The 15,037-nt window shown below is 43.5% G+C and overlaps 2 protein-coding genes across 3 annotated transcripts in view; both read left to right on the forward strand.

Annotated features, from left to right (window-relative positions):
* Positions 1–15,037, forward strand: part of RNF165 (ring finger protein 165) — a 293,800-nt gene that overhangs the window by 14,943 nt on the left and 263,820 nt on the right. The gene's annotated exons all lie outside the window — the stretch shown is intronic.
* On the forward strand, positions 4,259–14,067 carry LOC104680755 (uncharacterized protein C9orf85-like; the record flags this gene model as incomplete). The annotated part of the gene is made up of 2 exons (XM_010386828.1): positions 4,259–4,339; positions 14,017–14,067. Coding segments are annotated over 2 exons (132 nt in total), but the record flags the coding sequence as incomplete, so codon positions are not given.

Raw genomic sequence — 15,037 nt, forward strand, 5'->3', positions numbered from 1 at the left:
GGTGTGAGCCACCATGCCCAGCCTAAAATCATATTTTTTAAATAAAAAAAAAAAATATTTTGAGACAGGATCTCACTCTGTTGCCCAGGCTTGAGTGCGGTGGTATAATCATGGCTCTGTGCAGCATCGACCTCTCTGGCTCAGGTGATCCTGCTGTCTCAGCCTTCTGAGTAGCTGAGACTACAGGCATTGCACCATGAGGCCCAACTAATTTTCTTTTTTCTTTTTTTTTTTTTTTGAGACGGAGTCTCACCCTGTCGCCCAGGCTGAACTACAGTGGCACCACCTCAGCTCACTGCAACCTCTGCCTCCCAGGTTCAAGTGATTCTCCTGTCTCAGCCTCCCGAGTAGCTGGGACTACAGGCGCACACCATCACGCCTGGCTAGTTTATTGTATTTTTAGTTGAGATGGGGTTTCACCATGTTGGCTGCCTGATCTTGAACTCCTGACCTCATGATCCTCCCGCCTCGGCCTCCCAAAGTGCTGGGATTACAGGCGTGAGCCACCATGCTTGGCGGCCCAGCTTATTTTTCTTATTTTTAGTAGGGGCGAGGTCTCACTATGTTGCCTAGGCTGGTTTCGAACACCCGAGCTCAAGTAATCCTCCTACCTTGACCTCCCAAAGTGCTGGAGATTACAGGTGTGAGCCACCATGCCTGGCAAAAATATTAAATGGTTGGGGAATTATTAACGTAGAAATACAAGATTTTGAAATGTCAACTTACCTTTTAAGAAATCAAAATGGTGGCTGGGCGCAGTGGTTCATGCCTGTAGTTCCAGCACTTTGGGAGGCTGAGGCAGGGGGATCACTTGAGCCCAGGAGTTCAAGATCCTGAGTCAGAAAAGATCTTGGTATGTTGAAAGATCTGGAGCCTAATGAGGGCAAATGATGCTTATGATGAGATTTGAGTGACACATATTTGGGCTTTAAAAAAAAAATCAAAGTTGACCGGGTGCGGGGTGGCTCATGCCTGTGATCCCAGCACTTTGGGAGGCCGAGGCGGGTGGATCACCTGAGGTCAGGAGTTCGAGACCAGCCTGGACTAAATGGTGAAGCCCCGTCACTATTAAAAATACAGGCCGGGCGCGGTGGCTCAAGCCTGTAATTCCAGCACTTTGGGAGACTGAGACGGGCGGATCACGAGGTCAGGAGATCGAGACCATCCTGGCTAACACGGTGAGACCCTGTCTCCACTAAAAAATACAAAAAACTAGCCGGGCGAGGTGGCGGGCGCCTGTAGTCCCAGCTACTCGAGAGGCTGAGGCAGGAGAATGGCGTAAACCCGAGAGGCGGAGCTTGCAGTGAGCTGAGATCCGGCCACTGCACCCCAGCCTGGGCGACAGAGCAAGACTCCGTCTCAAAAAATATATATATATAAATTAGCCAGGTGTGGTGGCTGATGCCTCTAATCCCAGCTACTCAGGAGCAGGAGAATCACCTCAACCTGGGAGGCGGAGGTTGCCGTGAGCCGAGATCACGCCACTGCGCTCCAGCCTGGGTGACAGAGCAAGACTCTGTCTCCCAAAGAAAAAAAATCAAAGTTTATTCTAATTGGAAGGAAACGTGTAGGGAAAGTATAGGTCAAGGCAAGGAGCTGTCTTATTCCCCTTCTTAAGTGTGAAATGTAGATGTGCTTTTATTTACACAAAAGGTGTATTTTTGTATATTTATGGGTAACCAAATTCTAAATAGCAACCTTCAAATACATTGACAAAACTTACTTTAAAGGAGTCTGTATTAAAACATTAAAAAAAAAATTTATTTAAAGAGATGGGGTCTTGTTATGTTACCCAGGCTGGCCTTAAATTTCTTGGGCTCAAGTGATCCTCTGCCTTAACCTCCGGAAAAGTTTGTACTGCAGGCACATGCTATGGTGCCCAGATAAAACCTTATCTTTGACCAGGTGTGGTGGCTCATGTCTGTAATCCCTGCAGTTTACAAGACTAGGGTGGGTAGATTGCTTGAGTCCAGGAGTTTGATACCAGCCTGGGCAACATAGTGAAATCCCTAATTCTATAAAAAATTAGTGGGACTTGGTGGCGTGTGCCTGTAGTCCCAGCTACTTGGGACACCAAGGTGGGCGGATCACTTGAGTCTTAGGGTTTGACGGAGCAGTGAGTGATTATCATGCCCCTGCCCTCTAGCCTGGGTGACAAGAGTGAGATACTGTCTCAAAAAAAAAAAAAAAAAAGAAAACCTTATATTTTAAATGTGTATAACCTAATTTATATTTTGTAATGATACAGACATTCAGAACTTTCATGTTTGGTTGAAGAAGGCTACTTGTGTAGCAGGATCTAGTTTTATCCTAAGAGGCAGGTTGGAAATTCAGAAACTCTTCTAAATATATCTATCTAAAGATATCTTGGCCATTGACCTACATATTCTTTTCTTAGGAATCAGGATTATGCATTTTAGGTTAGCTATGAGCAATAATTAATGAAAATAATTAAAATGTTCTGAAAACCTAAATAGAATTTTTTAGAGATAGTTGTCAACATGGAAAGGCCATTTATCCTGTGTAGTGTTTTTAAATTACAGCTTTTCAGGCTGGGCACGGTGGCTCACACTTGTAATCCCACACTTTGGGAGGCTGAGGAGGGTGGATCACCTGAGGTTGGGGGGTTCAAGACCAGCCTGACCGACATGGAGAAATGCCGTCTCTACTAAAAACACAAAAATTAGCCAGGCATAGTGGCGCATGCCCGTAATCCCAGCTACTCTGGAGGCTGAGGCAGGAGAATTGCTTGAACCCGGGAGGCAGAGGTTGCGGTAAGCTGGGATTGCACCATTGCACTCCAGCCTGGGCAACAAGAGCGAAACTATCTCAAAAAAAAAAAAAAAATTACAGCTTTTCAAAAAACCTACAAATATGCAGTAAAACATTCATCATTTTAAAACACTCATTAGTGTCTAGAGCATTCTTTGGATGGATTTTTGAAATGAAATTACATCTTTTAAAAAAACATTCTTGAAACTTTGCATTGAGATCTCAGCTAATTCATGGTAAGATTATGCTGTGTCTTTAATTTACCAGCAGCCCCAGTGACACCCCTGTAGTGCAGCGTGGAGGCACTAGTTTTAATGCTAAGAAGCAAAGGCCAAGGTAGTACAGATTGCTCCCATATTGCCTTCTCCAAGTCTGTGTGTAGACCCATTAACTGAACTGGTTTTCTGTATGCTGTGACTCTAGCTCCTATGAAAGATGTTTTTGCAGAAGATTGCTGTAATGTGTGTTTATGCATCATCTGTGTTTTTTAAAGCAAAAATGAGATTTAATAGATTCATTTAACTGTGATAAATCCAGTGTGCAACTGGTCTCTGTCCCAGTTGGATCCAGGGCTCATTTGATATTATCTCGGCACTGTTTTTCTCTCTTTGTGTACTGGCTCTGTGTACTACTTTTGGTCTTTATTTTCAGCCAGGCTTTCCTCTCATGAGGGCAGAGTTGGCCCCCAGTAGCTCTCAACTAACTCATTTCCTCAGTATTGAGAAAAAAAATTAATAGACTTTATTTTTTAGGTCAGTTTTAGGTTTGCAGAAAAATTTAACAAAAGGTACAGAGGGTCGTCAACCCATTTTGTCCTGTTATTAACATATTGCATTAGTCTGGCATATTTGTTACAACTGACAAGCTAATATTGATACATTATTATTTGTCATTTATTTAATTTGGTTTTTTTTTTTTTTTTGGTAGAGATGGAGTCTCTACAAAACTTCATCTTGCGTTGCCCAAAACTTCATCTTGCCACCATGCCTGGCCTGATACATTATTAAAGTTCATAGTTTACATTAGGGTTCACTCTTTTTGTATTGATTAACACAGTGATTCTATGTTGAATAAAACCAAGTAACAGTTCTGTGGGTTTGTTCTCGAACTCCTGAGGTCAGGAGTTTGAGACCAGTCTGGTCAACATGGTGAAACTGGGCATGGTGGCACGTTCCTGTAGTCCCAGCTACTTGGGAGGCTATGGCAGGAGAATTGCTTGAACTTGGGCAGTGGAAGTTGCAAGTGAGCTGAGATCGTGCCACTGCACTCTAGCCTGGGTAACAAAGTGAGACTGTCTCAAAAAAAAAAAAAAGTCAGAATGTGGACTCTGGAATGACTTTATTTAAAATCCTGACTCTACAGTACTACCTACAGTATTGGCAGTATAGGTTCTGTGAGTTCATGCAGATTCCCCCCCCCTTTTTTTTTGAGAGATGGAGTTTTGCTCTTGTTGCCCAGGCTGGAGTGCAGTGGTGTGATCTTGGCTCACTGCAACCTCCGCTTCCAGGGTTCAAGTGATTCACCTGCCTCAGCCTCCCGAGTAGCTATGGGAATAATGATTCCCTGTGTACCTACTTATTACACAGTTTCAATGATTATCCACATTTTACCATTTGTTTTTAGTTATGCTTTCTGCTTTCATTAATTTTTTCCTAAAGTCTTTTATTTAACCTTTTTTTTTTTTTTTACAGGTGTGTGCCACCATGCTCAGCTAATTTTGTATTTTTAGTAGAGACAGGGTTTCACCATGTTGGTCAGGCTGGTCTTGAACTCCTGACCTCAAGTGATCCACTCACCTCGGCCTCCCAAAGTGCTGGAATTACAGGTGTGAGCCATTGCGCCCAGTCGGTTTTGTTTTTTTTGTTTTTGTTTTTTAATGACAAAGTCTCACTCTGTCGCCCAGGCTGCAGTGCAGTGGTGCAATCTCAGCTCACTGCAACCTGCACTTCCTGGGTTCAAGCTATTCTTGTGTCTCAGTCTCCCGAGTAGCTGGGATTACAAGTGCATGCCAACACACCTGGCTGATTTTTATATTTTTTGTAGAGATGGGGTTTCACCATTTTGGCCAGGCTGGTCTTGAACTCCTGGCCTCAGGTGATCTGCCCACCTTGGCCTCCCAAAGTGCTGGGATTACATGCGTGAACCACTGTGCCGGGCCCCTAACCTTACATTGTAGTGGATGTTTACACACCTTTAAGTTAGCTCAAATGTAACTTTGAAATCTCTTCTTGGGTTTTAAGTTCAGTGTCCCTAACTTTTGTTTTTTTCCTAAAAGACAGTGTTGCTCAGTTGCCCAGGCCAGAGTGAAAGGCTCACTGCCACGTCCAACTCCTGGGCTCAAGCAGTCCTTCTACATGCCTGGCTAATTTTTAAATTTTTTGTAGAGATAGGGTCTGTCTATGTTTCCCAGGCTGGTCCCAAACTCCTTGCCTTAAGCAGTCCTCTTGCGTTGGCCTCCCAAAGTGCTGGGATTACAGGTGTTCACCACCATGTCTGGCCCTCTGGTTTGTTTTTATTTTTCCCTGTCTTTCTTGTTATGAAGGGGAGGTTTAAGATTCTGTAACAGGCCGGGTGCGGGATCTCATGCCTGTAATCCCAGCACTTTGGGAGGCTGAGGCGGGCGGACCGCGCGGTCAGGATTTGAAGACCAGCCTGGCTAACATGGTGGAACCCCGTCTCTACTAAAAGGGGCTACTACAGAATCTTTTTTTTTTTTTTTTTTTTTTTTTTGAGATGGAGTCTCGCTCTGTTGTGCAGGCTGGAGTGCAATGGCGTGGTCTCGGCTCACTGGGCTCACTCCAACCTCCACCTCCCAGGTTCAAGCGATTCTCCCACCTCAGCCTCCCGAGTAACTGGGACTGTAGGCGTGTGCCACCAGGCCTGGCTATTTTTTTTGTATTTTTAGTAGAGATGGGGCTCCACCATGTTGACCAGGCTGGTCTTGTACTCCTGACCTTGTGATCTGCCCGCCTTGGCCTCCCAAAGTGCTGGGATTACAGGTGTGAGCCACCATGCCCGGCCTCTTGTTTTAATTTAAATTTAAATTTAATTAATTAATTAATTTTTTTTTTTTTGAGATGGAGTCTCATTCTGTGGTCCAGGCTGTAGTACAGTGGTGTGATCTTGACTCATTGCAACCTCTGCCTCCCGTGTTCAAGCAATTCTGCCTCAGCCACCCGAGTACCTGGGACTACAGGTGTGTGCTCCGAGGCCTGGCTAATTTTTTGTATTTTTAGTAGTGACTGGTTTTCGCCATGTTGGCTAGGCTGGTCTTGAACTCCTGACCTCAAGTGATTCAAGTGCCTTGGCCTCCCAAAGTACTGTATTTACAGGCATGAGCCACCATGCCTGGCCTTAAATGTATTTTCAAAGACTTTAAAATATACTCAGAGATGTGTAATAATGATTCCCTGTGTACCTACTTATTACACAGTTTCAATGATTATCCACATTTTACCATTTGTTTTTAGTTACGCTTTCTGCTTTCATTAATTTTTTCCTAAAGTCTTTTATTTAACCTTTTTTTTTTTTTTTTTTTTTGAGATAGAACCTCACTCAGTTGCTCAGGCTGGAGTGCAGTGTTTTGATTATAGTTTGCTACAGCCTGGAATTTCTGGGATCAAGCAATTCTCCTTCCTTGGTCTCCCAAGTAGCAAGGACCACAGGTGTGCACTGTCATTCCCATTGTAGAGATGGGGCCTCATGATGTTACCCAGGCTGGTCTCAAACTCCTGGGCTTAAGCAATCTTCCTGCCTTGGCCTCCCAAAGTGCTGGAATTACAGCTTGAGCCACCGTGCCTGGCATCTCACATAAACTTTTTTTTTTTGAGGGGGAGTCTTGCTCTGTCACCCAGGCTGGAGTGCAGTGGCACGATCTCGACTCACTGCAACCTGTGCCTCCTGGGTTCAAGCGGCCCGCCTCCTTAGCCTCCAAAGTAGCTGGGATTACAAGTGTGTGCCACCACACCTGACTAATTTTTGTATTTTTAGTAGAGACAGGGTTTCGCCATGTTGACCAAGCTGGTCTCGAACTTCTGACCTCAAGTGATCTACCTGCTTCAGCCTCCCAAAGTGCTGGTATTATAGGCATGAGCCACTGTGCCTGGCCCAGATAAACTTTTGAAGAAACCCAACCATTATACCATTGTCATCTGTAACAATTAATAATAATATAAAATAATTTGCTATCTGATCTGTGTTTACTTTTTCCTGATTGCCTCAAAAATGTCATTTTTAAGTTGGTTTGTATGATACTGATCTTTCTTTCTTTTTTTTTTTTGAGACGGAGTCTCACTCTGTCGCCCAGTCTAGAGCGCAGTGGCGTGATCTAGGCTCACTGCAAGCTCTGCCTCCCGGGTTCACATCATTGTCCTGCCTCAGCCTCCCGAGTAGCTGGGACTACAGGCGCCGACCACCACGTCCGGCTAAGTTTTTGCATTTTTAGTAGAGACGGGGTTTCACCGTGTTAGCCAGGGTAGTCTCTGTCTCCTGACCTTGTGATCCACCCGCCTCGGCCTCCCAAAGTTTTGGGATTACAGGCATGAGCCACTGCACCTGGCCCAAAACTGATCTTTCTAACTAATATTTTTACTAAATTCCAGTGAGATATATATGTTACTCTTTATGGTGGTCTTATCCAAACCCTTTTTGGGTACAGTTTGAGCATTTTTATTCCAAAATGTTTGGGAGCAGAAGTGTTTCGAGTTTTGCATTTTTTAAAAAAAAATTTGCGTTATACTTACAAGTTGAGCATTTCTGATCTGAAAAATTCAGAATTTGAAATGCTCTAATGAACATTTCTTTTGAGTGTCATGTCGGCCGTCAGAAAGTTTTTGATTTTGGAGTATTTTGAATTTGGGGATTTTTAGATTAGGGATATTATATGTATTATATCTAAAAATTTTGTGAACTCAGTATATTGTTACAGTTACCACTTCATACAATCTTATGCCTTGTAAAGAAGCTAGGAGAAGGTCGGCGTGGTAGCTCACACCTGTAATCCCAGCGCTTTGGGAGGCTGAGGCGAGCGGATCACGAGGTCAGGAGATCGAGACCATCCTGGCTAACACGGTAAAACCCTGTCTTTACTAAAAATACAAAAAAAATAAGCCGGGCATAGTGGCGGGCGCCTGTCGTCCCAGCTACTCGGGAGGCTGAGGCAGGAGAATGGCGTGAACCCGGGAGGCGGAGCTTGCAGTGAGCCGAGATCATGCCACCGCACTCTAGCCTGGGCGACTGAATGAGACTCTGTCTCCAAAACCAAAACAAAATATAAAGAAGCTAGGAGAAGAGTAGAGACTGAATATAGTTATAGTTTTTATTATATTAATTACCTGTATTTGTCATTTCTGATTTTTTTCATTTGTTCCTGTGAATTCAGGATACCATCTGCAGTCAATTTTTTTTTTTTTTTTGAAATGGAGTCTCGCTTTGTCGCCCAGGCTGGAGTGCATTGGCGTGATCTCAGCTCACTGCAAGCCCTACCTCCCAGGTTTAAGCGATTATGCCGCCTCAGCCTCCTGAGTAGCTGGGATTACAGGTGCGCATCACTACGCCCAGCTAATTGTTGTATTTTTAGTAGACAAGGAGTTTCACCGTGTTGGTCAGGCTGGTCTCAAACTCCTGACCTCATGATCCGCCTGCCTCGGCCTCCCAAAGTGCTGGGATTACAGGCGTGAGCCACCGTGCCTGGCCTGCTGTCATTTTCTTAGCCCAATACAGCTTTGCTTTCACTTACCTCCTTTGTGCTTTTTTTTTTTTTGAGACAGTGTCTCGCTCTTTGCCCAGGCTGGAATGCAATTGCGCAATCTCGGCTCACTTCAACCTCTGCCTCCTGGGTTCAAGTGATTCTCCTGCCTCAGCCTCCCAAGTAGCTGGGATGACAGGTGCTCATCACCACACCCAGCTATATTTTTTTGTATTTTTAGTAGAGACGGGGTTTCACCATGTTGGCCAGGTTGGTCTCGAACTCCTGACCTCAGGTGATCCACCTGCCTCAGTTTCCCAAAGTGCTGGGATTACAGGTGTGAACCAATGTGCCTGGCCTCCTTTATGCTTTTATTGGCAAATATATTACATTTGTATATCTTGTAGGCCTAACAATATATTTACATACATACTGCTTTATACAGCAGTTGGCTTTTAAGTCAGTTAAGAGGGGAAAAAAAAAAAAAGAAATAGGCATTTGTATTCTCCTTTTTGGGGGACAAGGTCTTGCTCTGTTGCCCAGGCTGGAGTGCAGTGGCACAGTCTCAGCTCACTATAGCCTTGACCTCCTGGGCTTAATCCATCCTCCTACCTCAGCCTCTCAAGTAACTAGGACCGTAGGTATGAGCCACTACGCCCGGCTAATTTTTGTGTTTTTTATAGAGAAGAGTTTCGCCACGTTGCCCAGGCTGGTCTCAAACTCCTGAGCTCAAGTGTTCTGCCCACCTCAGCCTCCCAAAATGGTTTGATTATAGGCTTGAGCCACTATGCCTGGCCCATTTGTAGTCTTTTGAAAAATAATTGCATAATTACTTTTATGCAGTTATTTTTGTTTTTTGTTTATTTGTATGACTTTTCATTACTATCTAGGGTCACTTGCTTTTAGTCTGAAGAGATTTCTTTAGTATTTCTTGTAAGCTAGATTCACTGCCAACAAATTCTCTGTGTCTCGGAAGGTTTATTTCACCGTCATTTTTAGAAGATAGCTTTGTTGGATATAGGATTTTTGAAAAACATTTTTTCTTCCCTTGAGCACTTTGAATATGCTATCCACTGCCTTCGGGCTTTCATTGTTTCTATTGGAAATTCAACTGTTAATATTATTGAGTTTTCTTTGTGAGTAATAAGTCATTTTTCCCTTTCAAGATTTTTTTTTTGGGGGGTTTCAGCATTTTTATTGTGATGTGTCTCATTGTGGCTCTCTTTGCATTTATCCTACTTGGAGTTTATTGAGCTACCTTAGTGTGTAGATTCATGTTTTAAAAATAAATATGGGAAATGGTGCCAGGACATGGGTGATCATAGACACACTCTTTTCATTGTTGCTGTGCCCAACATGGAGCCTCTGTTCTCCCAAGTGGGGGATGTTAAGAAGGAAGCCCATTCCTCTAGCAACAGTTGCCAGAACTTAGGCTCAGCGACAGGTAGCTGGGGGCAGGATGAGAAATGTTGTTGTCCTGCTTCTCATTGGAAGGTAGCCCAGGAGTTTAACACCACAACCCTGGCAACATGGCAAGACCCTGTCTGTACAAAGAAAAAAAATTTTTAAATTAATGAGGTATGGTGACACATGCCTGTGGTTTCAGTTACTTGGGAAGCTGAAGCAGAAAGATCACTTGAGCCCAGGACCTTAAGGCTGCTCTGAGCCATGTTTATGCCACTGTACGCTAGCCTGGGTAATAGAGTAAGGTGGTCTCCAAAAAAAGTGGTTAAAAAAACATAAACTTACCATCATTACATACATCATTTTAAGTATGCAGTACAGTAGTGTTAACTACATGCATATTGTTGCGCAACAGCTCTCTACATCTCTTTCCATCTCACAGGATTGCTTTGCATTCTTTTTATTTTTTATTTGTTGAGACAAGGCTTCACTCCGTTGCCTAGGCTGGAGTGCATTGATGCTGTCATAGTTCACTGAGTGTTGCTTTTTAAGTTTCATTTTCTAATTGGTAATAATATGGAATTACAGTTCATATATATATATATGTATATATGCTTTTTTTTTTTCCCTGAGATGGAGTCTTGCTGTGTTCATCAGGCTGGAGTGCAGTGGCACGATCTCTGCTCACTGCAACCTCTGCCTCCTGGGTTCAAGTGATGTGATTTTTCTGCCTCAGCCTCCCAAGTACCCAGTCCCTCCTGGGACTACAGGTGTGCGCCACCACGCCTGACTAATTTTTGTATTTTTAGTAGAGACAGAGTTTCACCATATTGGCCAGGCTGGTCTCGAGCTCCTGACCTTGTGATCTGCCTGCCTCGGCCTCCCAAGGTATAGGGATTACAGGCCTGTATATTTTCTTAATATGGAGAATTACAGTGATTGAGTTTTAAATTTTTTTTTTTTTTTTGAGACGGAGTTTCGCTCGTGTCACCCAGGCTGGAGTGCAGTAGTACAATCTTGGCTCACTACTACCTCTGCCTCCCAGGTTCAAGTGATTCTCCTGCTATAGCATCCTGAGAAGCTGGGATTACAGGCGTGTGCCACCACACCCGGCCAATTTTTGTATTTTTAGTAGAGATGGGGTTTCACTATGTTGACCAGGCTGGTCTTGAATTCCTGACCTTGTGATCCGCCCACCTCAGCCTTCCGAAGTGCTGAGATTGCAGGCGTGAGCCACCTCGCCTGGCCGAGTTGTAAATGTTAAGCCTATTTTGCATTTGTAAGATAATACCGCTTGTATTTTTGTACCTATTGTTGCATAAAAATTGTCCCAAAATTTAGTGGGGTGATATTAGCAATAAACATTTATCATTTCAGCATCTGAGAGTCAGATATTTAGGGGAGCAACTAACTAGTTGGTCAGTTTTGACTTTATGAGATTGCAGTCAGGTTGTCAGCTTGAGGCTTCTGTTATTTGTAGGCCTGATGGGCTGGAGTATCAGTTTGCAAAGTGACTCACTCACATGGCTGGCAAGATAGTGTTGGCTTTTAGTGGAAACCTCAGATTCTTTCCATTTGTACCTCTCCAAGAGTGCCCTCATGGAATGGTGGCTTGTGTCTCTAGAGGGAGCAATCCTAGGGAGAGAAGTGAGAATAAAGAGAGAAAAGCATGCCAGGTGGTAACTGTCTTCTTTATAACCTCATCCTGGAAATCATAGAACATTACTTCTACCATCTTCTGTTATTAGAAGCAAGCCACCAAGTCCAACCTGCCTTCAAGAGAGGAGAATTAAGGTCACCCTTTTGAAGGGAGAAACATCAAAGAATTTGTGAACATATAAAAAAAAGACTTTAGTTCCTGTTTTGTGGCCATGAGTTATTTACAGTTTTCCACATGCTGGATATACTTACCTTCCAAGATTGCCCAAAAGTCATGTCCCTTTCTTTTCTTTTCTTTTTTTTTTTTTTTTTTTGAGGCAGAGTCTCGCTCTACTGCCCAGGCTGGAGTGCAGTGGCGCAATCATGGCTCACTGCAACCTCTGCCTTCTGGGTTCAAGTGATTCTCCTGCCTTAGCCTCCCTAGTAGCTGGGATTACAGGCGTCCACCACTACGCCAGCTAATTTTTGTGTTTTTAGTAGAGACGGGGTTTCACTGTGTCGGCCAGGTTGGTCTCCAATTCCTGACCTCAAGTGATCCGCCCACCTTGGCCTCCCAAAGTGCTGAGATTGCAGGCGTGAGCCACCATGTCTGGCCAAAGTCTTATCTCTTTACAGCATTTAATTAAGTCCAACTTTGGCTGAAGCTTCTCCGGTGAGGTTCCTTGAATGTAGTTCCTTGAATACAGTTTCATTTGATCTGAAAACTTGAGAACTAAAGAGAGAACTTACCTGTTCCTGTATATATACCCAACATATAATAGCGGGTTAGTCATTGGATGATATCTGTAGACTCTTTTCAAAAAGGGGGAAACAGGAAGTACACTGGGGTCACTGATCTGTAGCATTTCTGAAATCCTGGAGGACATGTGTTGGTAGTTCCTTGATTAGGACTTAAAGCCTACTTATGATTCTGCATGATGTACTTTCCATCTCATTTTTTTGTATGCCATTATGGGTATTTTCTTCAAATCTGTCTTTTAGTTTGCTAGTTTTCTCTTTAGCTGTGTGTATTCTGTTACTTAACCTGCCCAATTTTTCCTACGATATTTCCATTTTTGAAAATTCTGGGCCAGGTGTGGTGGCTCACGCCTGTAATCCCAGCACTGTGGGAGGCTGAGGTGGGTGGATCACTTGAGGTCAGGAGTTCAAAACCAGCCTGACCAACATGGTGAAACACCGTCTCTACTATAAATACAAAAGTTAGCCGGGTGTGGTGACAGAGCCTGTAGTCCCAGCTACTTGGGACGCTGAGGTACGAGAATCACTTGAACCCAGGAGGTGGAGGTTGTAGTGAGCCGAGGTTGCGCTACTGCACTCCAGAATGGGTGACTGAACGAGACTGCATCTCAAAAAAAAAAAAAAAGAATGGTTTGGTTTTTTTTTAAATTTAATTTTTAATACTTACATTGTAATGCAGTTTTGAAAGATTAATTTTTACATTGGTCCATAAAATGAAGAACTATGAGATAATATAATAAAAAGTTGATTCTCCCATTTTGATTCTCTATCTACCTTTCACCTTCCTACTTTTCACAAGTAACAATTACTAATTTCCTGTTTCCTTATAGATTTTTAAAGTACACAAATGTAGGTAGATTTTCTTCTCTCATGTTTTATACAAATACCATGTTGTACACACTCGTCTTTTTTTTGAGATGGAGTTTTGGTCTGTTGCCACCTCCTGGGTTCAATCAATTCTTCTGCCTCAGCCTCCCGAGTAGCTGGGACTACAGGCGTGCGCCACCATGCCCTGCTAATATTTGTATTTTTAGTAGAGATGGGGTTTCACCATGTTGGCCAGGCTGGTCTCGAACTCCTGACCGTGTGATCCGCCTGCCTTGGCCTCCCAAAGTGCTGTGATTACAGGTGTGAGCCACCGTGCCCAGCCTTTTTCTTTCTTAAAAATGGACCCTAGAGATCCTTTCTAATATAGAAAAGAGTTCTTCATTTGTAGTCCTTTTGTAGCTTAGTTTTCTCATGATATAATCGTAAAGTTAATCTGTAGTCCAGCTAGAATTGGAAGATGAAATGGGAAATATGGAACCCATAGAATTGCAGTAAATGAGCACACAAAGATTATGGGTTTGAAAGCAGTCCGGGAGTAAATGAGATAAAGCAAAATTAAATTTGAGAGTTGCCCTCAGTCAATATTTAAGACCTTCTTGCTTGTTTTGCACCTCTAGACCCTAAACCTTTCTTTGCTTTCACAGTATTCTTGCCATCTTTTACCTTTCTATGGTGGGCTTACATGTCATCCCAGTTAGGCTGAACTACATTTCCTGGAAACCTCTTTCCTGTATCTTTCTTTTTAAATTTTTAAAATTATTATTATTATTCTTTTGAGATGGAATCTCTCTCTCTCTTGCCCACGCTGGAGTGCAGTGGAGTGATCTCGGCTCACTGCAACCTCTGTCTCCTGGCTTCAAGCAAGTCTTCCTGCCTCAATCTCCCAAGTAGCTGGAATTGCAAGTTTGTGCCACCACACCCAGCTCATTTTTAAATTTTTAGTAGAGATGGGGTTTCACCATGTTGGCCAGGCTGGTCTTGAACTCCTGACCTCAAGTGATCACCCACCCACCTCAACCTCCCAAAATGCTGTGATTGCACTTTCCTGTGTCTTTCTTGTAAGGTTGGGCACAAGAGAGATTACTGTAGGAGATTTGGAGAGTGGCCATTTTGTTGCTTATATACATTGTTGCTTATCTGTTGACTCATGTCACTTCTTTGTAGTGAAGCAGCTTATGGGACTGCAACTGTTTTACCCTCCCCTAGATCTCCTTCCTGATCTTCTTCAGCTCTGCTGACTCGGGCTAGGTATATGTTTAGCTGTTTGACAAAGAGGTTTGATTCCGTAGGACATCTATACCATCAAGGTTAGAGGCAACAAGAACTAATACAGAGTTCAGTTTGTCCTGTGGACTTAAGCTTGTGTGTGTGATTTCTAGCTCATTGTTTCTTGCTCTCTCCTACTTGTTCTCTGCCCCATCCGTCTTTCTGTCTCACCTGCAGCCCTGTGGATTTTAAGTGCCAGCATCAGATGCAAAGATTGCCTTATAGAAAGTTCTTTATAGTGTTTGTGTGTGTGTGAACATGTGTGTGTGTTTGTGCTGGGGGCAGAGGGTATATTTTTAAGGCCTGGTGGTTCTCTTTCTCTGACCAAACCCTGAATTACTCATTTTTCCAAAAGACCATGTTTGCTGTCCATCTAATCAATCAATTTTATCAGTTTATGGAAAATGGGAGTCATTTATACTGAGTTCAGGATTTGCCAGGGACAAGATGTCAGGACCAGGATATCGCAGGATACAGGTGTGTTTTTTTTTTTTTTGAGACAGAGTCTTGCTCTGTCGCCCATGCTGGAGTGCAGTGGCGCAATCTTGGCTCACGGCAACCTCCGCCTTCCGGGTTCAAGCGATTCTCCTGCCTCAGCCTCCTCAGTAGCTGGGATTACAGGCACGCACCACCATGCCTGGCTAATTTTTGTATTTTTAGTAGAGATGGGGTTTCACTATGTTG

The sequence above is a fragment of the Rhinopithecus roxellana genome, chromosome 21, assembly GCF_007565055.1.
Source record: "Rhinopithecus roxellana isolate Shanxi Qingling chromosome 21, ASM756505v1, whole genome shotgun sequence".
Taxonomy (NCBI): domain Eukaryota; kingdom Metazoa; phylum Chordata; class Mammalia; order Primates; family Cercopithecidae; genus Rhinopithecus; species Rhinopithecus roxellana.